At 35.3% G+C, this 25,419-nt stretch overlaps 2 protein-coding genes across 14 annotated transcripts in view; one reads left to right on the forward strand and one right to left on the reverse strand.

Annotated features, from left to right (window-relative positions):
• The window catches only part of LOC116431092 (BTB/POZ domain-containing protein 7), a 31,752-nt gene extending 6,503 nt beyond the window's left edge, over positions 1 to 25,249 (reverse strand). The window contains exons 1-11 of one of the 10 annotated variants that reach the window (XM_031986034.2): positions 24,344 to 25,249; positions 23,835 to 24,123; positions 22,648 to 22,742; positions 21,836 to 22,087; positions 21,284 to 21,648; positions 20,484 to 21,034; positions 20,208 to 20,371; positions 19,731 to 20,115; positions 19,497 to 19,649; positions 19,269 to 19,425; positions 19,019 to 19,197 (exon numbers count right to left, since the gene is read on the reverse strand). In XM_031986034.2, coding sequence (XP_031841894.1) covers positions 19,019 to 19,197; positions 19,269 to 19,425; positions 19,497 to 19,649; positions 19,731 to 20,115; positions 20,208 to 20,371; positions 20,484 to 21,034; positions 21,284 to 21,648; positions 21,836 to 22,068 — 2,187 coding nt within the window. In that variant the 5' untranslated portion in view covers positions 22,069 to 22,087; positions 22,648 to 22,742; positions 23,835 to 24,123; positions 24,344 to 25,249. Of the gene's footprint in view, positions 1 to 19,018; positions 19,198 to 19,268; positions 19,426 to 19,496; positions 19,650 to 19,730; positions 20,116 to 20,207; positions 20,372 to 20,483; positions 21,035 to 21,283; positions 21,649 to 21,835; positions 22,088 to 22,647; positions 22,743 to 23,194; positions 23,444 to 23,763; positions 24,292 to 24,343 lie in introns of those variants that run through there. The other 9 variants (XM_031986040.2, XM_031986038.2, XM_031986032.2 and 6 more) reach the window with 9 other exon arrangements.
• Positions 1,344 to 18,933, forward strand: LOC116431094 (uncharacterized). 4 transcript variants are annotated; one of them, XM_031986044.2, is made up of 2 exons: positions 1,344 to 1,511; positions 16,742 to 18,933. In XM_031986044.2, the coding sequence occupies exon 2, from the start codon at positions 16,749 to 16,751 to the stop codon at positions 17,982 to 17,984; it is 1,236 nt and encodes a 411-aa protein (XP_031841904.1). In that variant the 5' UTR covers positions 1,344 to 1,511; positions 16,742 to 16,748; the 3' UTR covers positions 17,985 to 18,933. The 4 variants fall into 4 exon arrangements, with proteins under 4 accessions (XP_031841904.1, XP_031841905.1, XP_076228042.1 ...); XM_031986045.2 differs by lacking the exon at positions 1,344 to 1,511 and adding an exon at positions 9,366 to 9,519; XM_076371927.1 differs by lacking the exon at positions 1,344 to 1,511 and adding an exon at positions 15,288 to 15,404.
• Positions 25,250 to 25,419: the final 170 nt, after the last annotated feature.

The raw sequence follows: 25,419 nt of genomic DNA on the forward strand, positions 1-25,419 counted from the left end.
GTTCCGATGCGTTTAGCACTAAAACTACCAGACGGGTCAAAATTACTCATTCCTGATTTCTTCTTTTCGCAATTATTAACACTATTCCTACCGCGACCAGTCAAATAACTGTTTTTAAAATTTCGATTAGAATTTCCTATAGACTTTTCCTAAAATATATATATAAAATATTTTTCAATATTCACACCTTTTTTTATTGTTTATTTTCTGAAAAAAGTTTGTAGCCTGTCTTACCTAACACGACCGGTCATTTGACCGGTAGAACGATTTACATCTTTTTGTAATAGTATTCTCTCAAAGACTCAATTCCGAAACTATAAAGTCGTTACAAACGAAAGGTAATGCAGTTGTGGCATGATTTTAGCCAAAAAGTGCCTTTCAGGGACTGCTTTACGGTACTTCCAAGTGTTTACAGTTCTCGCTCGCCTATCGGCCTCGGTAAATCGGTAAAATGTAAATGTCGGAGATCTCCTTTACAGGTATTTTTCAATATCCTAGATTTAGCCAGGATAAATGCATGGATTTTATATAAAGAATCCACGGGAGAAGAAATTTCGAGGCAGGAATTTTTATTTCAATTGGCAGAAGAACTTGCCATTGAATATCAAAAAGAGCTAGAGTTAGGCAAAGAAAATTAAGCAACACTCGTCACAAATACAAGTAAAGGCTCACCCGAACGGAAACCATGCCAAATAAGATATTGCATAAACAATAAGACTAACAAAATCTGTCTAAAATGTAAAAAGTACGTGTTTGGGAAATGTGCAATCGACAAACCTATTTGTAAAAAATGCGGTGAAACCGAATAAAATATAAATTATATACTTCTAAATAAAAGAAACTATATTTGTATACTGTCAAATTGGCTATTATCTTCATTCTATATTAAAAAATATAAGTTGTGCTAAAGACCAGTCATTTAACTGGTCGCGGTAGGAATAGGTATACGTGGAGTGTCGTAGGAATAGTGTTAAAAAGATAACAGCTGTTCCTCTAAGAAAATAATGAAGAAACTGATGTAGCAATGCGCAAACTAAATTGGTAATCAGTTAAAGTCTTAATTGATGCACTCTTGGAGTTTATATAAAGGAGTTTGAAAAGGTCAGTTTAACTGCTCGGTAGTTTTAGTGTTAGCATCGAACGTCGGTGATTCTCGTCTAGGACAGCTTGCCTTCTAAATATTCGTCGAACTGTGATCGCGAGAGTGTCATTCCCATCCCTACGCGAGATTATCATTCGCTGAATAGCGTGGGAGTAGTGCATCCCTTCGAGCCGGGCTCGTTATTACGCGTGCCGTTCGGCCTGAAATCCGTATCGAAGCTAAAAGAAGGAGATACCATCAATGAGCGTCGAAAAGAGGGAGAATAGGGGTCAAAGTCAAACGGTAACGAAGCTGCGCTCAGTTGTCACGGCTTCGCTGTGCCAGGCAGCCGCATCGAGTGCATTCGGAATCACAGCGGTTGCAATTGCGTTTCGCGAATCGTCTGAAAACACTCGGAACACTGCAACAGGTATTCCATTCCGCGAACTTTTCGTTCAAATTATTTCTCGCGAGAATCTCAAAACTCAACAGAGCAAACGTTTCGAATAATTTCTGGTTGGGTTTTTGTTGACACTTCGAGCGGTAGCTTTGCGGTTCTCGTCACATGGTGAACAAGATTGGTTAACGATAGATTCGCGGATTCGACGTGTGTTAACGCTAGATTCACTGAACGAGCTAATTTCAGTGATATTGAATTTTATAGACGACATTTGGGTAACTTTCCGGTGGATTTTGATTGATGCAATTATGCGTTATTACGATATTTGGTTCAGAATGATGTGTCATGTCTTTAAACGTCTAATTTCTCAGATCTAAACGAACGAATATTGTTATAGGGACAGTATAAATTTTACGGTAATGTCTGTAAATCTGGTGTTAAGTTTCACAAACATTATTAGGTTAATGTTTACGTTGATTTCATGTGAGTATGCGAATGCGTGCGTTGATTGTTTATTTTTGAACGTCTAATTTCCTAGATCTAAACGAACGAACGTTAATTCTTCTGGGGACTCGTCTTCGAAATGACTCGTTCTTGATTTCTTTTTGCAGTCATTGAGAAGGTAACATGATTCTCTGAAAATTGCGAAGGAAATTTAATGATACGCGAACACAATTGTAAATTAGATAAACGTATTCTTAGAGTTTCTATAGAAAAATTTCAGAAAGTGAATTTGACTCGGTAGTTGTACTGTTCACGATTCGCAAGGTTCGGTGTTTGGAGTTTGAAGAAAATGATCTCGGTTTGCTTTAGACAGGATTCGTAGTTGTTAGTAATTATTATTAAATAGAGAATCTGGGGAGAAGTGTTTTAATTAGTGTTCAAAGCATTAAATAAAAAGTAGTTTAAGAAGCAGTGTCTAAAACAATTTGGATAGTATAATACAAAATGAAGTGGAATTTTTCGAAAACGAATGAAATGTTTTCATTCGAATAATATATAATGTGAAATGAAATATTTTAATCGTGTAGACAAGGCCAAATAGAAATATTTTCGAATGAATCTATTTTTAGAGTTCATTACACGAAAACTGAGAAAGATTTTATTTTCCACGCTATTAGTTCAATGTTTTCCAACGCTGCTTCTGAGCGTCTTAGCTCATGTTCCTGCAATGTCAACACTCGATTACGATACGTGCGGAAGTCACGAAACGACTGAGTGATTAGAATATTTAACTTCACAATTATCGTAACTAAAATACTTTCAGTTATGTTTACTTGAGTCTCAATTGAATTCGTAATGAAGTTAGAATGAAATTGAATATTTACCACGTGTCAGAAAGTAATGATATTCAGCTTCTTGCTGATCATTTCAATCGTACAATCAATCGAATACAGTTGAAAGACTTTATCAATACTCTGTGCATTTGATTTGATTAAAGAATTGTTCATCTGAAAGTCAATTCAGTAAACGGTTTAGTACAGTTTCAAACAACTTTTCAATTTAGTTGACACTTAACACGAACAACGAGTTTTTGTTCGGCTCTAGTTTTTAGAATCAAGCGACCAATGCCAAAAGCAAACACCGCCTCGCAAATAGAACAGTCCACGTTTTGAGCTAACACAAAGTGGTAACGTGTGTCCGGCTATTTTCATTCATGAAAACGTAATCGAAGAATTCTCCCACTGGCATCAGCTGTTTTATGTAGGTCAGTTTAAAAAGAAACATCTTCCATAACGAGTTTCGTAAATACTGATTCTTTGCTCAAATTTTCTGTTGAATTTTTCATTCGTTTTAGCAATAATATTTTATTCGTGCAAAGATTACCATTTCGTGCGAATATTTCCATTATTATTCATGAAAACATTATCCACTCGCAATATGTAAATAATGATCTTCTTTTCCAAATTAATGATACAAATCATAAATGAACTACACATAACAACATTATGAATTAAACTATATTCATAATAGACACGATTATTTTGACGTGAGATTAGTGGAATGACGAGTAATTTTAGTCTGATTAATTACGAATACTGAATAATCAGTTGAAAATAAATCACGTAAATTGCTCGGCAGTTTTGATGTTAAATATTGATAATAGACAAGTCAATCATTCATTTTTATTCAAAGTAAACCGAACAATATTTAGATTTGATAATTTCAGTTCAAAATTATTATTATTAGCCTGACTCGATACTATGGGAGAGAAGGTTAAAAATAGATTATTATACACTGTCCTATTATTTCTTTCGCAACTGTGCTTGACAAAACCACACTTTATTATTAATAATTTACTAGAAAAATAAAATTTCATGTATATTCTCTAAAGTTTCCTCTAAATCCTTAAATATCGGCAACAAACAAATATATCATCTATACGAAAAGTAAACTGTACAATATTTAGATTTGCCAAATTTAGTTGAAAATTACCATCACCGGCCTGAGTCGATGCTACAGGAGAAGGGGTTAAATCATTCATATTGGCACGATGACACGCGATGGTAATCACAATCGGTCCCCGTTCATTGACGCATTAGAATTGCTGCAGCCATGTGCATATCCGGTACCGAGTAATTACGAAATTATCATCAAAATAGGTAACTGATCGATTGGAAAACTACCGGCGATTATGCGCTCACCGGAAAGGTTACCGCATTTTCGCCGGTGACAATGCGACGACTCTCGCGGAACGCTCGTCGTGTCTGTGCACATGCAAATGATGATTAACCCGTGCGCGAGCTGTTTACTGTTTACCGTAGAGAACGCCTCCGACGCGCGACGAGCCAATTTTTCCTGCTGGCGCACGTGTTATCACAAGATCTCCAGAGAAAAGCGCCTTGGAATAGCGGAGAGAATGGAGCCTCCCATGAACTTCCATCGGGAGATAATTATTCTTCTAATCCCTTGCGGCCGGGACCGCAATTTTTATATTTGGTAGTGCCATTTATTTTTTTTATCATATATGAAATATTTTATCAAATGTGAAAGTCTTTAAATGAAAAATTAAACAGAAAAGTTTTTAAATATAAAATTAAATATAAAATTCTTTGAATATAAAATTAAATATCAAATTAAATATCAAATTCTTTAAATATAAAATTAAATATCAAATTCTTTAAATATAAAATTAAATATCGAATTCTTTAAATATAGAATTAAATACCGAACTCTTATAACTTCTACCAACTAAACAGAAGCATAAGTTTTCGAAGCATTCTTAACCCATTAAGAACCTAATTTCTCTAGAAACGAAACGTATTTATGTATTTAAACGTATTAATGTATTTTATAAACGTGATGCAACCACTTCTCTCTATTGCGAAATAAGCATTGATATCGAGATGTCAGTGATAACGGGAACAATAACGAGTGTGCCGTGTGCAGAAATGGTGCTGCAAGATTTTATTATTGTACAAAATTTGTAATTGATTTGCAGAAAAATGCAATGTCCCAAATAGGAATCTTGGGGCTAAATAAATTACAGATTCTGCACCAAGTTCTCGTATTGCTCTGTGATTGCAACACGTAACGCGAAATCTATAAACATGCCATGGCACGAACTCACGGGACGTTCTAATATTATTATTAACACTTTCACGACCACACGGCGATTTGGTTAGAAAGCAGAGATAGTAGAGCTACGTGACGCTGTTGATATGATCGTTGCTACGATGATATTAACGATTAAATTATAATATCGTATCGGACACGTAATGAAAATTTTCAAATAAATTTAACAAATCTAAGTATTATTTATTTCTTTTAAGCATACATTAAATATTTCTTCTCTATTTCTCAGTTTCTTTTATTTCTGGTAAATTATAGGTATTAATATGTAAACAATTTGAAGAGATCTTCGTATGCTGTTTGTTCATTCGATGCGCAAACGAAGTTGTATGTTCTATTGTTTGAGATATTATATCATACGGCGTGTGGAATTGTTCTAGTTCGCGAGTACTAATATTGAATGTTTGATAACGACTATCTTTAGCAAACACTAAAGAGCAACGCAACTGTAGCTGGAATTCATAGTCTCTTCAAGCATGGGCTTAATAGAACTGCAATAACTTGTGTACAATTTAAATTCCTTTGGAACTGATAAGAAACGATAATAATCCAAGATAAATGGTATTCTTATTCTGATTAATAGATGATTAATAGAATTGACGCATTATATATTTCAAATGTGTTACATATTTGATTGAATTTTAATGATAATTCAATTGAAGTTCTAGAAACCAAGAAGTAATACATTCAATCAGTGCAATGCCCCCTAGAACTGTCATGAGACGATGAAATAGCAGAAAATGATGTCTCATAATCAGTGTGTAGTTTTTGTTCGATTAAAGTTGTAACTTCGAAGTTTCTTCTCAGTGAAAACGCGATCAGCAATAAAGTACGGAACAATTTTTAATAAAAGTAGGATAATTCTTTTAATTGGAATGATTTTGAAACATTTAATTATAATAAAGGTATAGCTCTAATCGAGTTATTCAATTAAATTAATCAAAATTGATCGAATAGATTCAACGAAAACGGATTACATTGCTCCCAGTTCAATGAACATTTTTCTAAATTAAAACAATCTAAAATACCGTTAGTATTTTAATAAACTAATCAACTAATAAACTATACTCTTCGTCTAGGATTTATTTCAAATACAAAAAAAAGCTTCGTCATGTTCTCGCTTAATTAAAACATGCCTGGGAGTAGTGGAGCATCATCAGAGATGATGAACGACAATAAACAGCAATGTTCCTCTCATTAGGAGTCGCCTGAAGTGCCACAGATGCGCTATATACCATTTAAAACTCATCTGCAACCAAGGAAACGACGTTCCAACGATAATGAAAGCAATGGACGACTTAATTAACTCAGTTCGCCACTGGAAAGACACACTCGAGATAACAAAGATTTATTTCCATTAGTCTAGGAGATACCCTCGTTTCACTTTCTACTCTCTAGCTATAGAAACATTGTACTAAAACTTTCACAGAAGAACCGCGTATCAATCAAAACAGCTGATTCCAAGATTCTTACTTTACAATTACCGATATCTTAAAAATGCCACATAAATATCCGTGATAACTCGAAAAATAAGTAATTTCACTAAATCTCAGTTTTTAACGATTACATACTACATGTTAAATGCTCAGTAATAGTGTCATACGCGAATGCTTACTAACTTAATTTTAATAATCAATTAAAAGTCATTTTAACAACAAACTTACATCAATCTAGAAGATACTCTAGTCTGATTTTCAATTTTTTAGCTACACTATTTCTAAAAACATCATAGCGAAACTTTAAACAAAAATGTTCAACGATTTAACTGTCCAAGGATCTTAAGAAAAAATTATGAATTTGGAGGACACTCAATGCTGACTTTCAACCCTCTGGCAATCAATTAAAGTACCGTCGTCTAGAAACATTGTGTTAAGACAGAAATGTTTAATATGCCGCGCTAGGTGTTTGGGGATTGCAAATCGAGACCAGGCGCAGCGAAATGTGAATCTGCTTGCGAAAAATAATCCGCTACCATTCTAGCTTCCGATACTTTCTCCTGGCCTAATGTCTTCATAATTGACGAATCGCGCGGAGGGAAAAGAAAGTCAGTGTGTCGGTTTTCGCGTGTGGTCAACTAGGTCCAAAGAAACGCTGCATTTTTCTATTATTCTCTTCCGGCAGGTTTCGTCATTAGCGTTCCACTTACGTGTTAAATTGGTGCGTGTCGAATCTCCCTTTCCCTGTGGTCTGTCATCATACGTGAAATAATCGGAATAATTCAAGTATCCTGTGCAACTCGATTTATAACGGAGTAATATTAAAAACAATTTTATCGTACAACAATAACATAATCACAATAACCCTCGGGAAAAGGTAATGCATAGAATAGAACTGAGAAACAGGAAAAACATGGAAAATGTGAAAAAACTGAAACTGACTTTCGAAAATTTCATTATAAAAACTACAGACGTGGATTTATTAAGATTTGATTTAAATTTCAGCGTAGGTATTACATAATCAGCTTCTTTAGTGATTTCTCAGAGATGTTCGTACCTCTTCAGTAATCGCGAAAGAAATATCAAGTAGTAGTTCTAGCGTTAATAACGATAATTGCGAAAATAGTCAATTCATTTGCTGATAAACTGATAGTTCAATAGATTTTCTAATCGATAAATCTGTGTTGAACTGCCTTGCAAAATTGTAACACTCTCAGGATCAAAGTTACATATTTTCTTCGTACATTCTCGGATATGAATTTTATACTTCATGGTAGTATAAAAATGAGTATGAAAAACAACGCTTTCAGCCAGCTGTTTAATAGATAATTTCACACGGAAACGAGAGTTACTAAACGCCTTTTATCTCTTAAACACTTTATGCACGGCGGTTTGTATTTCGTTTCAACATTTCATTAAATGCAGCGGTTCCGTAATTACAGAGGTAACACGTGCATGTTTCCTTCACCTGCGTTTGTTTGTGCCTTGCAGCCTCAAGTTCGCTTGGTAATGCTACCTTGCACTTCGAATCCCCTGGTTCTAAAACATCAATTTCCACGCAATCGCGTCCGAACATCCCGTACAATAATAGAAGAATGTAATTCCACGTTCCGCGGAGTTACCTGGCTGTTTTTCAAAATGAAAAAACCTTTGATTACTCTGTGGAACATTTGAAATCTTGCGTCAGAAGTAATTGAACCTTCGTCACTCCGAAATCAAACGCCCAAGCGCACGAAAGGGAACTTCGCGTGCAACGGTGCACCAGCTTATCATTCTCTTTTCGAACTGCACAGTGGAACCTTAATTACTCAATTTAATTGAGTAACTAACAATCGCGGTGAATGACAATTCGAGATGAAATAATTCGAAGCGTGTTTGACAATTGACATACGATCGTATCACGAGATACGATCCAATGATCTGAATCGTTGAATCCGTGGATAACCAAAACTTTCAACGATCTAATGGAAATAGTTGTTCAGTTATAATATTCTTATAACCATAAACTGTTGTAATATTCATACAACTGTTTCGAAATTTACGTAGTACGGACTTAATGAATGTTAATCTCCAAATACAACTTGACAGTGTATTCGACGATTCTAATAATCTACATTTAAAATTTAGTGTAGTATTTCAAAATTCGGTAATTTTGAAAATATCCCCTAACTTCGTAATTACGACAACGTTAAAATTTACATCCGCCTGTATGAAAGTCTAAGTTAATCAATCACTTTATTAACGATTGACAACAGAAAAGTAACTGATCTGATTTGCACTCGGAAAAAGCAACTACCATTTAGATCTGCCGGATCCAGTTTAACACTGAAACTATTAAGTGAAAAATACGTACTGCATTCAAATTAGATTGATTTAATGAAAATATTCTTAGATTGAATTAAGAAATCTTACATGCATTGAGGAAGAGAACTATTTTCTTTCAATATTTCGTACATTGATGCATTATACAAAGATTAATATTAAGTATCAAAGTTTACAGTTTTGCTGTGTCAAATCATTTGATGACCTGGAGGCGCCTCTGGAGTGCAAAAGGTTAAACTTTTATAGTGAAACTATTTATTCTAAAGAATACGAAAACTGAAACTTATCAGTTCGACAAGTACAGTAGTTCTAATGTTGAAATTCTCACCAAGAGTCCAACACGATATCATAGAGCAAAGAGTTAAAGGTCATGCGGGCCAGTAGATCAGTTAAACCACTAGGTAACCAGAAGGATTTCTTTTTTCGGGGAAACGATCGGAAGAACGGACCGTACATCGGTCGAGTTGCCGTCACGTATGCGACACTTATCGCGTTACGTTAGATTCCTTGATGCGCTGCGCAAACTATAAATAGAGTCCGCTTGTAAGCGGCCTTAATGGCGACCAAACGGCGGCATGTTTAACAGTGTTTTTTCAACATTTGCCGTGGCTGCATTTTGCTGATCGGTCCCCGCGGAATTCGGGTCATTGAAAGCTGCCGGTATCAAGGACAATTTTTCAATTTCCCAAAGACGCAGCGAGGAAGAGGTACAGTTTTCACTGTTAAATCAACCGCGCAGGTTTTCTCCTTTATTCGACGTTGATTGACATTAGCCTTATGAACGACTAATATCCAATTTATTCCACTGTTACTGCAAACTATATTTCGTTACGCACTATGTATCATTCAAATCTGAAGGTTTCATTTGATTTCAACAAATTTCACTTCGCTTCATGTTATTCACATAATTTCTCAGCATTTCTGTTTAATAATGATTACTAATAACTACGAATTATATCAAACTCTATTTAGAAAAAATCGAAATAATTTTCTTTACAGTGCAATCACCGAATCTCGCGAATCGTGCTTGACACTAGGTTTACGGAGGTTTATTATGGAATTTATTCTACTGTTCTTAGGAAAATATATTTCATTACACACTATGTATTATTCAAATGCAAAGGTTACGTTTAATTTTAACAAATTTCACTTCGTTTCATGTTGCATTACCCAAACTGTACAGTTTGCTTCGAACACTGCTTGAAACACTTCTTCCCACTTTCTTCCTGTAACTATCGGGCTCTACTTAGAAGAAATCGAAATCACTTTCTTTAGTCTGGAAACACCGAAGCTTTTCCATTAAGAGAAGTTTGTTGTCCAACATCTTTAACTTCGTTTTGTAACCAATTGTTCGACTAGTACGTTTAGTGTTAAGAGAAATAAATGAATAATTCCAGAGGTAATACGTGAAACTTCACTTTTCATTGATCACCATTACAATAATTTTGGATTCATCCGATAATTGGACAATTTGAATGTTTGATAGCGCTTAATGTCGGTCACAAGTAACGATTAATCTACTGTATCGCAGACTGTTATAATGTAGAAATATTATGCGTCTAGTGTCAAGAAAAACAATTAGTTAAATATAATTCGTAGATAGGAATGCAAATGTCGAAATATTTTCATCACGTGGTACGACACGTGTTAAAAAGTATATGACGTAATGCAGTTTTATTACTGTTGACTCATACACTGACCCCTAGAAGTTAAGTAACGAATCAGTTAATCAGCTCTCGTGCATTTTCCGTTATCATTCATGTATGCAGTTGGTTAAATAGCTTGCACGGAAATGAATTGTACGTTCTATTCTATATTCCACGGGAGCACAAAGAAATATGTCAGGATTCCTCATAAAAAAAATCTGCAATTACACAAACGTAATAATCAGTGGTTCTGCATTTTGTCTTCGAAGTAGATAGAAATCGCTTCAAACTGACACGTAATTCTATTTAATATCTTCCTGCATAGTTATAGACGTGGGTAATATCGAATAAAAATCTTTCCTGAATGGGCAATTTTGCTGATGATGACCTCTGGTGCATATTAAAATCGAAGAGTAAGACAACATTAACGAATTTCTTAAACGAAAGTAACGATCGCGTCAATGAAGAGATGTTGTGGGTTTACTTAACGATATTCGAGAAATATCCAACACATTTTTTCCGAGAAAAACATTTGAATATTGAACAGTTGCGACAGATATTGTTTCAGAGGAAAAATTGAATGATGTTCTTAAGAAATGGGGAGGAACTTCTTTTTTAGTTCTTAAGTTTTCATTTTTTATTAGTTTCTAAGAAACGGAGAAAAATATTTGCATATTGAACAATTGAGAAAGATATTGTTTCAGAGAACAGACAAAATGGTATTTAAAAACATAAAACTACAAAGAAGCAAAAGAAATCAATTTTTCTCAGCCATTAAGCAAAAGGGATTCCTTGGCGTCCTCTTTATTTCTGTACAGAAGATAACCAATGTTTCTTGACGTTAGATCAAATTCATGACATGGATCAAAAGAATGAATAATAAACTTAATAATCATTTCTCGTAACAAACGATGAAAGAGCTCTGTGTATCTAGCAATGGAAATCTTTGATGGAAATGGTGGACAGTAATTCTGACACGTTCCCTCTCAGGCGATAAATTAATTGGTCGCGGTTAAAAGGAAGCCTGAAATACCACTTGGCGAATAAATATGTATGAGGGAAATGCAATTAAAACAATAGGAAGCGGGTATCTGATTTCGATTGGCGGCGATTTCCCGTCACTCCTATTCCCGATGTTTTTCCAATCGAACAATAACATAGTTCGACAATAACGCAACGGAGCCAGTCAAGGTTAATAATTGTACCAATGTAAATCAATTATGTCTGAACGTAACTGTTTCGTTGCATAAAAGCAGTGTGTGTTTCAGAAAAATGGTATTCACGAAATTTAGAAACGGAAGAAAATTTTCCTTTTAACGAAATAGAATACATAAACTTATCATTATCGCAATATTTTGGTTTTTGACTATTATCAACTTGGAAACAGTGTTTTAATTAATTTTCTCTTTAATACATAAGCAATTAAAGTGAAACTGAGTCATATTGTAAGGGATCCTTTAAACGAGAATTCTTTAATCCCCATATTTCTCATGTAACAAAGAATTTTCGTACATAATATGCAAGTCTTATGCACAGTTAGTTAATTTAAACTAGTCATTTCTTAGTACTGAGTTTAAATGCGTTATCTTGCGTTAGTCTAACGATTAGCAGACCTTCATAATGCAGAAACAGATAAGATAACTATGAAATATAGACAAAAGATTATTGGTAATGGGAAAAGTTATGTCTTCCAGTATTTTTTAAAACTTCCATAAATATTTGCTGCTTAAAATAATTTGCAGAATGCGTTTGAAAAAGAACGTGTACATTGCCAGAGAAGTAACATTATAATTATAACTATAATATACATAGTTACTGCCTTATATTATTTAAATTCTTTGTGTTTTCCAGTGTTATGTAAACTAAGTGCAAGAAACACGTAAATAACTTTTCATTGGAAAGCCATCTTATCAATTCATTTCATCTGGTTTATCAAAATCACAATCATATTTATCTGATAATTCACCGAATACTGAATCAAAGACTATTTTCAAATTAAGGGACAGCCGAATGTAAGTTGTGAAAATTCACTGAATGCTTGAAACAATTCTACGACAAATGATCGTCGTTCGAAACTAACAGTCTCTATAAAGGCGTTCAATTTCCCTGATAACAATCTATCGTGGCGTGTGCAACTGCTTGCCGTCGCGTTATGCAACGAAGTCGAACGCATTTCGCCAGGGATGCATGAAGTGCGTTCGCATCTAGGCTGAATGCACACTAGTTGTTTCCGTGAAAATGTCGCTGCGTAGATATAAATCAATGAAATAGAATATGTATATATATAATATTTGTTTCATTTACTATAAAATAATTGTTTTAATTATTATATTTGATACTATAGTATATATTATATATAATATAGATACTTTGCAACACGCTGCGTTTTATTATATTATTATTATAGCATCAAATGTAATAATTAAAACAATTATTTTATAATAATATATATATAAATTGATTTGTTTTATTTGATAATATTTTATATATTAAATAAAATATAATTGATAATTATATATAATTAATATTAATATAATTATATATAATTAATATATAATTATATAAATTTTATTGATTATAAAATAATTATTACAAAATATTATCAAATAAAACAAATCAATTTCAAATAGAAAAGCATAATTCAATTTCTGAGCTGAAACAAAAGCAGTGTAGCAAAGTTCGCAAAGAAGTGTCCGCAAAGGCACGTGCCACTCAAACGGTTAAACCGACCGAAAATCGTGCGGAATGCGCTGCACGTTGCAACAAAATGCTCACGTGACGGCTGATCCGTCGGAAGCAGAAATCACCGGTAATTTATTCAAGCCCGCCGAGATTCCCTCCCATTCGCGTGTGAAAACGCTGTTTAAGGACCATCGCGGAAGTTGTTCCCGATAACATCGCGCTGCTCCTCGCTATTATAAATAATCTGTCACCGTTATTTTGCGTCGGTTACACGGAGAAAATCGTTGATCAAGATTCAACCCGCGATCTTCGACCGGAAAAACTTAAACAGCCTTTACCTGTTCAGGGAAACGATCTTTGTTGCATTATCATACGATAATTTAGGTATTTTCGTCAATTAATTCTAATTATAGTGGTATTGTTTTTCGTAGAATCTAAAAGTAAAGTCTTAAAAGTCTGATGATCGATTAAAAGAAAAATTGTGAGAGAAAGGAGAATAATCTGTAAAACGGAATATCTTATAAATAAAATGGTACATGAATTTCAATAAATTTGGCCATTTTGTTGCTGAAACAATGTATATTGCATAAACAGTAATATGTTATCTATGAAATTGTAGAGAAACTAATGAATTTAATGAAGGTGCTTCGATATTCTTCATTGTTTTCAGTGGGATTCTATTAATAACAGAGAAAAGTCATTTCGATTCAGTTCCGACCTTTGCATATTACATTTTAGAAATGTGAATATTCTTTGAAGAGTAGAAAGTATCATTATCGCGCATAACACAAACACGCGCACACACATGTGAATTTAATTTTCTGATAAATCTATTCTCGAGTAAATGGTTAGATGTATGTAAGTGTCTCTACACTTTCTGTTTGAAATTGATTACATCGAGGGGCGTTTAATTAATACGTGAAACTTATCTCCCAGCTGTAAAATTGGCGAAGCGTTTTATCGCATAAATTACAATGGTTTCCAGCAGACAGCAGAATACAGAATTGCATATGCATCAGGAAATACTATTAATAATCCAGATACATTAGTGTAATGCTATCTAAGCGTGCATGTGTAACGCGAATTCGTTTGGCAAAAGGCACACTGTTCCCGTACTTCGATATATATTATACAAACATAATAAATTATGGCAGTTTAATATATTGCATTTTAAAGAAGTTAAATACTTTAGTAACTATTAAATTGAATAGTGTAAAGTAATTAAATAATTTCACTGTCAAACATTATTGCCCAGAAAACTGAATACAAAATTGAAACGATCAGAAAAGAGAAATAATTTTCAATGTTAGATGAATTTTCCTAAGAAAATCAGTATCTTTTTAACCCTAAAACTTCGTTGGTTCAAATTGACCAATTTTAGAATTTTAATTTTGCAAATATTTCAATTACGAAGGCGTTTTCGCGAAAAACTTTCAATTAAATTTGTCCACTTGTGCATATACAAGACTAGGAGATCCTTCGAATCAAGAAACGTGTTCTAATTTTTATAAAAATTTGGTCAGTAAATCTGAAGTTTCACAAACATTATTCAGTAAACGTTTACGTTGATTTCAGTTCATATGATTATACGAATTTATTAAGAATAAATTAATTGTCTACTGTTAAACCTCTAATTTCCAAGATCTAAATGAACGAACATCAATTTTCTTAGAAGCGACAGCATAAACTATGCAATAAATGTCCGTAAATCTAATGTTAAAAGAAGCGACGCAAGGCTTGTAAAAGACACGTAAAAAGTCGAATATGCCGTGTAGTTCAATAAACGAACATTCTACGCATTGTCGCTAATGTCTTCGAGCGACAAGGCGATTTCTAATTAACCGCAAATTATTTAAGCATCCTGAACCATCGGTGCTTCGCGGCGTCTGCTTGTTTTCGTTATCGTTGAATCTACTTAAGGCAATTAGACACGTGAACGATTCTACTGAACAAATACGCCGCAAAACCACGTGTAACCCGATGATGCAAGTTTTTTAGAAATTACCAAGATGCGGATCGCCAGCAACGCCTCTACCTTTATCCGCCTCGATCGCAAAAGTTGAACCATTAAAGCTGATTTGCATTTGCACCCATGTACGCACTATGCTATCGATCGCATAAATCATCGATGCTTAATTAATCGAACGGATTTCTCGGAAGCTAAAAACACAAACTAGTACTTAAGTACCAGCAGCACCGCATTGTTAGTGATCCTTTGTTTCGTTTCGCAAGGGAGTTCCATCAACTTTCTTGAAACCTCGCAGGTTTGTTAGAGACCTTAATAAACGTACCGACAACGTCGACGTCTTTTTATATTAAATAGTGCTTCATTAAAATATTGAAATATTCTTATCGGTACTTTCCGATTTTCTGGATGGACGCTAAGCTTCGATAATCGACTTTTTTTCTGAAAAGCTTGAGGATCCAATGATTAAAAAGATCGAATAGTCGTCGAACTTCTATGAAAAGGGAATTTTCCTATTCAAAACGCAAACTTTTAGCAATTTCGTCGAAGACGCGACGTGTCATAACGCGACAATCCACGAAACGTATACTCCAATTATTTCTTCGTAAAAAGTAAATTTTTAAGGTCAACCTGTCAGGATAAAAAGGATCAGCGATCTATATTTTCAATTTGCATGATCACTGGTTGTCTGCAAATAGATAAAAGTTTCAAAACAAACAATATGGCGATAGGATTCTAATCAGTATATGATAAAGTTAACATAAAAAAAGAGGTAGATACTGCTGATAAATGTTATCGTTAGCTGCTCACTTGATTTCAGGCGCCTAGAATAGCTCATTCTATATCTACTCCTCTAGCACAGAGCAGTGTGTCGGATTTCGCATTTCCGCGAGTGAAGCGTGGAAAGGATAATTTTGATTAATGATTCAAACGCGAGAATTTGGTTTTGTAATTGAATAATACAAGACTGTCGAAAACGTGAGTATCTAAAAGGAAATTCGTCGACATGATGCTTAAACGTGTCCAATTTCGAATGAGGCTTAAACACAGCGAGTAAAAATATGCAATGAGTCTTTGAGAATTGACTAACGAATCTCAATATCAGGAGGAAGATGATACATATGATAATTGAAATTACGTAACGCTTGAACGCGGCATACCATAACAATCAACAATGACAGATGACTAATGTCGCGCGACGTTACTTATAAATAGTTCTTATTTGCCTATAGTTTTACGCGATGCTGTACGTGACACGGAAAAACAGCTACAGAATTACAGAAGCGCTCTTTGCTCGAAGACTAAAGGCTGGCAATATAGATTGACTGAGAAACAAAATATGAAAAAATAGAAATAGAAATAAAATATCAAATAGAAATGAAACTTTATTTAAAGAAAGTATGTGATACTCAGGAGATTAGAACCTTTCAAACATGACTTCTTCATAGATAGAAATTTTTGGAAAATTTCCAATTCTTTTCCAATTCTTTTCTAATTCTAATTTATTTCTAATTTTCATTCTGAAATAGAGAAATCATTCATGATGTCAAAGTTACTACCCGCCCTATATAATTCCCAAACAGAATACCACAAAAATCAACACTTCCTTTAAACAATTAATAAATGTAATTTCAGGTGAACAATGACTCCATCCGTCGAAACGTCGCCAGTGAAGAACCTGGAAAAGCTGCTGATCCATACCCTCGGCACGGACTTTCAAATAAAGAGCCTGGAATGGAAACCATTGACAGCCCCGGGAGAGAACTTTGGCAGCATTATGCTGGCCATTAACTTGATAGTAACGCGGGCTAACAAAACGCAGACCCTGAACCTCGTTGCCAAGCTGCCACCTACTTCGGCGTATTTGTTGGATCTGTTCAACAGTCCAGTGACATTTCGTAAGGAGCTGCAAGCTTACAGCACGATGATGAGGGAGCTCGAGAAGCTCCAATTAGAAAGCGGAGTGAACGAGAAAAACCTGAGCGTCGTGGCACCAAGATACTTCGCAGGAAGACTGGGTCTGCGCGACGAGGATATATTCGACGAGCAGGCAGTGATCATTCTGGAGAACCTGAAATACAATGGTTACGACACTGAAGACAGAATACACGGACTGGACAGGAAGCACGTAAAATTCGCGCTGGACAAACTGGCCAAGCTACACGCTCTGACCATAGCGCTGAAGATCAAGAAACCCCAAATCTTCCAGAAAATAATGCCGGACGTGTTGAAGGAACTTTTAAGCGAGACATCGGAGAAATGCGTGCTCGATATGATTAAAAAGGCGCAGGCAGACTTAAAGGACATTCCGGAGGCAAAGCCGTACTTCGACCGCATAGATAGAACCATTGAGTATGGTATACAGTTGAATAAAAACTCTAGAGAACCAGAGGAACCATGGGCGACGGTGGTGCACAATGATTTTTGGGTGAATAACATGATGTTCAGGCACGACGAACACGGGGAGCTGATCGACATGAAAATCGTTGACTTCCAGTTGTGCCTCTATGACTATGGCGCCAAGGATCTTATCTTTTTCCTCATCTCCAGCGCGAACAACGACATTTTGAAGAACGAACTGGACGACATGATCGACTACTATTACACCTGCTTCGTGAAGTCTTTAGCGACACTGAAGGTGGACACGGAGAAGTTCTCTAAAAAGAAATTTGACGAGATCGTGAATTATTGTGGGCCAATCAAGTTCAATCAGTGCATCATGATGGCGCAGGTGATCCAGGCACCGAAAGAGTCTGCTCCAGAAGTGAAGGACGTGAAGGGTGACCCGTTCTCGAACCGAACTGCCGATGGCGTGTACAGGCAGAAATTGTTGCAAATTGTGCAGCTGTTCGACAAACGAGGATGGTTAATTATATAACACACGGCCCGTTTGTTATTCTATTGTTAAAGAAATTGTTATTGATGAATATTATTTTTGCACGGGAATATTTTTGAAGTACAAATTCAGGGACAACGAACGCATGCATTATGCGTGCATTGTACTGTATTATTGAAAATTGTAAATTATATTTGTATGAATGTTAGTGTACATAGAAAATATTAGAGATAAATAACACGTGATATCTAAGAGTTGTACAACTGCAAGAGAAAACCAAATATGACAGTGATTCTTTTTAACGCTTTTCCAAGCGTTAAAGTTATATACTTTTATATAAAAGTTATATATATAATGAATAATTAAGAAGTAGTATTTTCCAACGAAAGTAATTTGTTAACCGCAACTAAACTTATCTAATCGGAAAGTGCTTAGGCAATATAATTGCTGCATAATCAATACTGTTATGTAAATTCATAAGAGTCTGCAGTAATTTTGACGTTTATGGCGGCATATCTCTTACGTGGCGTTAATTTATACAATCGTCATGTTCTACAAGTACCTACTTTGTGGTCTAGTGAAATAGAGATGTCGGGAACGAAATCTTGTTTTGTTTTTCATCGACAGATGCAATCTGATAACAGTGTACATTTTATGTAACGCAACGGTGAAACGTAATAATTCTAACTGCTATTCATTCTTGATTTAAACAATGAACAGCATACTACAATTGACTTCCCAGTTAAACAGAAATGTTGAATACTAATATCATACATCGAGGACATTGTTTACAGAATTGATATACATATAAGATTATATATAAGATCTGGACCAATATTTTGATTTGCAGGGAGTAGTTCATAGCACTAAACTTTACAAGCCGTAAATCAATTAAAATTGAAATATAATTATGCACTGGTATTGTAGAAATAGTATGAACAGAAGTATGTATATATTTGTTTATATACATTAAAGTTTATAATTATGATCATTTGTTTCACTTTTTTATCTTTATTAAAATTTACTAAATTTCTAACTATAAATCACATCAATGTAGGGGATTAAACAGCACTCACCTCTAGCAGATCCGCCACTGTATCAGGTAAGTTGAACTCCCTCACAACACGTAGCCGTACCTGTCTGTTGATTTCGTGACGTGACGACAGCGGTAGATTAATAGCCCTCTGACAACTGGGAGACTGCCTCAACTTCTGCTCACGTTTCATCATAGCTGCCAGGGTTACTGAATCTGGAACTTAAATAAAACATAAACTGTACAAGTTCTCTTTAAAAGAACACGCGATCAAGAAGTAACAGTTAAAGTACCTGGAAACGCAGCAGCGAGAACATCCACGCCAGCCGTGCCTATTGGTCTGGGCTTTTCATCAACCATGTACAAGGCATCTGGAATATCGGCAACATACCGTGGCCTTCGTAATCTCACCAAATCTGCTTCTTGGACCATTTGTTCCTCAACTAAAGACTGTAAAAAGATGGCCAATGTTAAGTCTATAAGCCGATAAACATCACGTACACAAGTAAAATGATGTATACCTTTATTTCTTCATAGTACGGCATAAATAATCGTGGTCTTACGAAAAATCCGTTCTTCTTCCCTCCCCTTATCCAAGCGTTCATACGGAGGTTCTCTCTTTCATCTCCTATCATATGACTCGGCGGAGTTGATACCAACCCCCTCCTGATAGCCTAAACACATAGAACACTTCCGTTATAGTTTACACAGAAATAAAGAATTCGCGTGTTTTAAGCAGATTCGAAGATTCTTACCTGAGCCAGTGCTTCACTGTTAGGTGGTAGTATGTGATCCATTCTGACAAGAGGTAAAAGTTCACTGAGAATCTCTCGTAATTCTATGTCACTTAGGTCCCTTTTCTTCAGCCCCTTCCTTGTCACGGAGTGCACTGTATGACTAAGTAAATTAGGCTCCCTGTCTTCCATACGGCGTACCAATTCTTGTTCCCCCCACTTGAGTACTGCCTGCAGTATTTCAAGCTCGCTAGCTTGCAAAAAATGACTTTGCAAAACGTTCGCCAAATGTGCGTGATCCAATTGATGAAGAATAGAAGAGGAAGCGACTGGCTGAAATTCTTCTCTCAAATAATGCAACGCTTGTCTGTGTACCCACGCAGATCCATGAGGTTGACTACCCCATCTAAAAATAAAAATAAGTAATTTGACAAAACGATAAGAAGTTTGTTACGCAAGGGATGCAAATTTTAAAGTAGGACCTCATGTGAAACTCACTTCAGCACAGCTGGTAGAGATTCCAATGTAAGGTATTCTAAAATAAGATCTTCACAACCCTGTGACAATATATCTAACTCCAAAAATCTGCCAATTTGGTACAATTCCATTGCTTCCTCCAAGGGGCTTGGTCGAACACGTCCAGTATGAGTGAGAGCTTGAACCTGAGAATGAATAGAAGCAAAGGAGTTTATGAAGTACATTGCCAGATTGGAAAAAAGGTATATTAATAATCGAGATTGGATAATTAAAATTATTTATGTGGAATATAATTACCTCCCCAAGACTACCAGCGCTGTTTCCGCAACCATTACCTCTCATTATTAACGATAAATCAACGGTATCTAAATACACTGCATGTAATAATACTCTGGCATATCGTTTGGGAATTACACTCTCGTCCAAAACTATTCTAGTAGGTATATGAAGCGCCCTTTCTGTGTGATCTTCCCCTGATCTAGTCCGTCTTTGTATTAAGTTCCTGAAGAACGGAGATCTCGCAGAAAGTATCGCTTTATGACATGGCAGTTCTAATTTTGGCCGGAATCCGTATTCTGAACTCCCACTATCTGGTCTCTGATAATCACTGTCCGACGTGAACACTAATGCGGCATCTGCATAATCACCAGTATCCAGTAAATATCTGAGATCGTGTTCCAACGGGTTCGGTGTGCCGAATTCTTCTCCTAATCGTCGTAGAAGGTTCGCCTCCACAGCTGCATCATGTGGGCAAATATCACCAGTGTAGAGATAGCGCAACAGCGCCGAAAACATTTGAACTTCGAGATTCGGTGTTCTTAGTTCTAGGCATATCCTGGCGCCATATCCTAAAACACAATGCATACTCTGTATATTCACATTTAATAACTTTCTTTGTCATTAGTTTTTCAATCAATTAACTACTTTTTATTGAAGCATTTAAAGAACACTAAAAGAGAAATAATTAAATATTACCCTAGCGTTTGAAGCAGTAATCTTTAAACTTTAATCATTTACAAAGGTGATATTTCAAATGGAACATAATTGTACTTTAGAAAGTAGTTTTGAGGTTTAAAGAAAGACAAACATTTGTGTACCTGGACAACCAGCTAACAGGTCCCTAAAATATGGGCAACGCGCAGACAACAGTGCTCTATGAACGGGAAAACAGGCTCCACGATAAACGAGATCTACATCAGAACAGTGTTTGTAATCGTATAGCATTGACAAGTCTTGCTTATACGTTGCTGCTGGTGGTCTAGCTAATTCGGCTTGTACATGTAAATCCTTTAGAGCAGCTAAGGCCTCGTACTCTTCTAAAAGAGCCGTTGCCTCTAGATGACTCCATGTTGACACTAAATCTCTGATTATTCTACCATGATCACAGGCTTTCGAAGACCTGCGTCTTCGAATGAATTTCTTCCTTAACGTTGCGAACCCCGTCATTTTCTTCTTCTTTTCCCTGAAAATAAAACAGACTTTTTCACAGAATCCTTTTTGCAATTGTTAGTTTGGAATTTAATGCTCTTGTTAAGATTCCGAGGATATTAACAGCTATGCTTAATTACATGGATTTATATCAGCAGTAATTGGGGCTATAAACTACAAAAAAACAAACAAGATAATGAAGAGAACAAATATGTAATTACCTGATAGCAATGCCATGTTGATCAGGATTAGATGAGAGTCTAGCTGCTTGGACTGAATCTCCACCTACACTGGTGATGCTTGACGATGCAGAAGCACCCATTCTATGTATCATGTAGGAAGCATCTCCGCGCCGTCTTTTCACAAACCAGCAATCCCTTTTATCGGAATTATGTACCTCCTTTGGTCGTCTTCGTTGTAATACACATGGAGTCAAAATTCGGAATACATTCATTGCTCACCCAGACAACAGCCTGAAATCATTAGTATACTAGGGTACTATAAATATATCTTGAAGATTACTCCTTTCTATTTGATGCTGACTACATATGAACTTTGAACCTTGCCATTAAAAATGTTTAACGTTATATTGTAAAAGGTCACATAATTCTATACGTAAACTCTACCTGAAGTAGAAATTAAAAAACAAATATTTTTCAATATCAATATTTCAAAGTATCAGAGTCAAATACAATGACTGTTATAAATATGACCTTTTCATTGTTTTCTAATGAACAATTAATAACTAACGTGCATTATAGTTAACTCTATTTACAAATTGAAACAAAATGAATAATTTTATATTATTTATATAAAATCTTTAAATATTTTTAAAAAAGTTGCGAAACAAACATTGTTTATTATATTCATTATTTATATAAAATTTTTATTAACTTTCTAACATGGAGCATTTGTTTCCCAAAATTTTTTTTAAAGAAGCTTCCATACGCGCTGTAGTGGTTTACGTAAAAATAACGAAAGTCGTCGATCGCATCTGAAACTTTCACTTTGTTAGCTAACATACGATATTTACCTAGAAAGTGCTCTGCATTGATTCGGAAGCGCCTTTTAAATGGATATCTCAATGCTCGAAAATTTGTTCACCCATTTCCGACGAAATTATCGAAGCTTGAAAGGAATACATTTTTGAAAGTCATCATATGTTCAAATATTTATTTACTATCTATTTATAATGATTATCTTATTAGGTAAGTCCACAAATAAATTGTTTTCTTAATGCTTTGAAATTTCTAATCAATTTGAAAGCTGTGAGTAAACACTACATCTATTAAAAATAGCTTCTTGCAAGCAAATGCATAAAAGCAATATTAAGTATACTAGCTGTTACTTAATCAACTTTTCTGATGACAACATTATAAACAATAAAATTAAAACATTAATATAAACATTTACATCTGATATGCACATGAATTGCATACATTTTTAATTACGAATATAAATTGTTTCCAGAAAAGTTATTGCAAAATTACAAAGCATATTACTAATATAAATGCTAAAACAATCACTAAATACAAATGTTTATATTAAAATGCAAATAAAGCAGAAAATAAAGCTTTTACTTTCACTTTTATACAACAAGTTACATGTTCAAAACATAAAATTAACCATGCAAACGAATCTCCAAGAATACTGTTGTTATCGGTGTTTATTATTGTACAGATGACCTTTAATATCCAGCATGTATTGAGAGCAAAGATTAAAGTATAAGGTAGCAGGAAGTAAATAGGGCTGATATTTAACATTATTTTCTTCCAGCAATAAATAATACAAGCAAGCTTCCAACAATAATAATTCTTTTCAAAGTTTTCATAATATAATTATACATATACATTCTGTATAAGTTTTTCAACTACACAAAAACACATATTATTGAGAATCACCATACAAACAACAAACTAATTTCAAATGTAAATGATTGAACCAAAATAAATACACATATATATTTCAATATACATTTATTGACCAACTAACAAACAAACTGATAATTTTTATATACATAAACAAAATTTGTTTTGTGGTGCTACAATCAATATAAATACCTCCAGGTCGAATAAACCATTGAAAAACAATAAAATAATAAACATTTCCAGAAATACACTCAAAATACATTAAATAACAATCAACTAACGTAAATACACGTGCACATACATTGCACAAAATGCGTCGGTTGTGTGCACTGCTGCAAAATGCAACACTCACAATTGAGGACACTCGAATACAACATCACTAGCACACTTATTTAAATCAAACGCAACGGAAAATCCACTACACAAGTAACAATCGTTTCAGCGACGGAGATCGTCACGGCGGAATAAATGAAAAACCGTGGGAAATCCAACGGTTTCGTTACAAAACAGCCCTGAAAACTTCCTCCTGACAGCAACACCAATAGGTCAATAGTAGTCAGCTGAGCTATGATTGCGATCGCGTTACGCGTTAACAATGTGGCATGACATACGTCTGGCAAGGTTCAATCACCCTCGAGCGACTACATGAAAAGGAAAAGAAAAACTGAATCGAAAAGCAAACGAGAAAAGTAAGGAAAAAAACGAAAATAATAAACCTAGTCGAAGATATTTAATACACGAGTGCGCGATTATACGCGGACGAAGAGGCTAAGATGCACGGAATCGACGCGTAAAGCGAGCCGCGTAACCAAAGGGCGAAAGCGGAGAAACGTCCAGCAACGACGGAACCGTCTCATTTACCTGGATAATTCGGATGCACGAGTTCCGTCCATTATTTCCATTCTAGCTGGACTTCCTTGATCCCGAACTGACACAAGTAATCAACACAAAGTGCGACGGCCATGTTTATACTCGTCGACTTAGTCTACATGTAAATAAAAGTTTATCGCGGCACAGTGCGTTCCGATCCGTGGCCCGGTCCTCCTCCATATCATCACCGAAAGCGACGCAAATCTTTACGAGGGACGAGCATTTCGCGTTAAACAAACACGGTTGTACAGCTGACGGCGCATTATTGCGGGCACAGGGAGCCGTCCAGTCGCACGAAAACAAATCCTGTCGGTGGTCATACTAGCCGCGACTGTGCCGAGACAAGCAAAATGAGAATAACGCGGAATCACGAGAACACCGCGTTCGGACAGTTTGTTTACGTTCGCGACGCTTTCACAGATGACAGTGTATCATTTTAAGGCATACACACAGCGACAGAATTTTTCTGACACAGAAAGATTTATTCCCGTCTGATCATGCGCGGGTACGCGATTCCACGATCCCGGACACCGTGACCGATCGCACGGCTCCCCAGAGATTCGGAGAGGTTAGATGTATCGGTTGTAGCGACGGTGTCTTCCGTATTATTGACAAACGACGCGTTTGTTTTGTTTAAATGAATTCCATGGCCGGAACGAGGCTGTTAGAAACTGTTATCCTACGTTTCCATGGAACTAATGAATTCTTTACCCTAAAGGTGGAGCCACAATGAAGGCGTCCGTAGTGGAGTCTCGTGAGTTCTTCACTAGAGGGATATAAACGGCAATTGATTCTCGCAAGTACTTCGCGGAATATTTAACTATTCGAATGAAATAATTCTAATATTTGTATCTAATGTTTGAAAGAATTTTGAATGAATATTATATCCTTTCACTGACAATAGTATAAAATAATTATTTTTTTATGTATTTATTATTATATACTCAATATTATTTTTGTTTTGCTGAATATGTTCTCATCCCAAGCAAAATAATTAAATAAAATAAAAAAAGAAACAACTTAGCGAATATATATACATGATATTTTAATTTAGATGAAGCAGGACC

This window comes from Nomia melanderi, chromosome 1 (assembly GCF_051020985.1).
Source record: "Nomia melanderi isolate GNS246 chromosome 1, iyNomMela1, whole genome shotgun sequence".
Lineage (NCBI taxonomy): Eukaryota > Metazoa > Arthropoda > Insecta > Hymenoptera > Halictidae > Nomia > Nomia melanderi.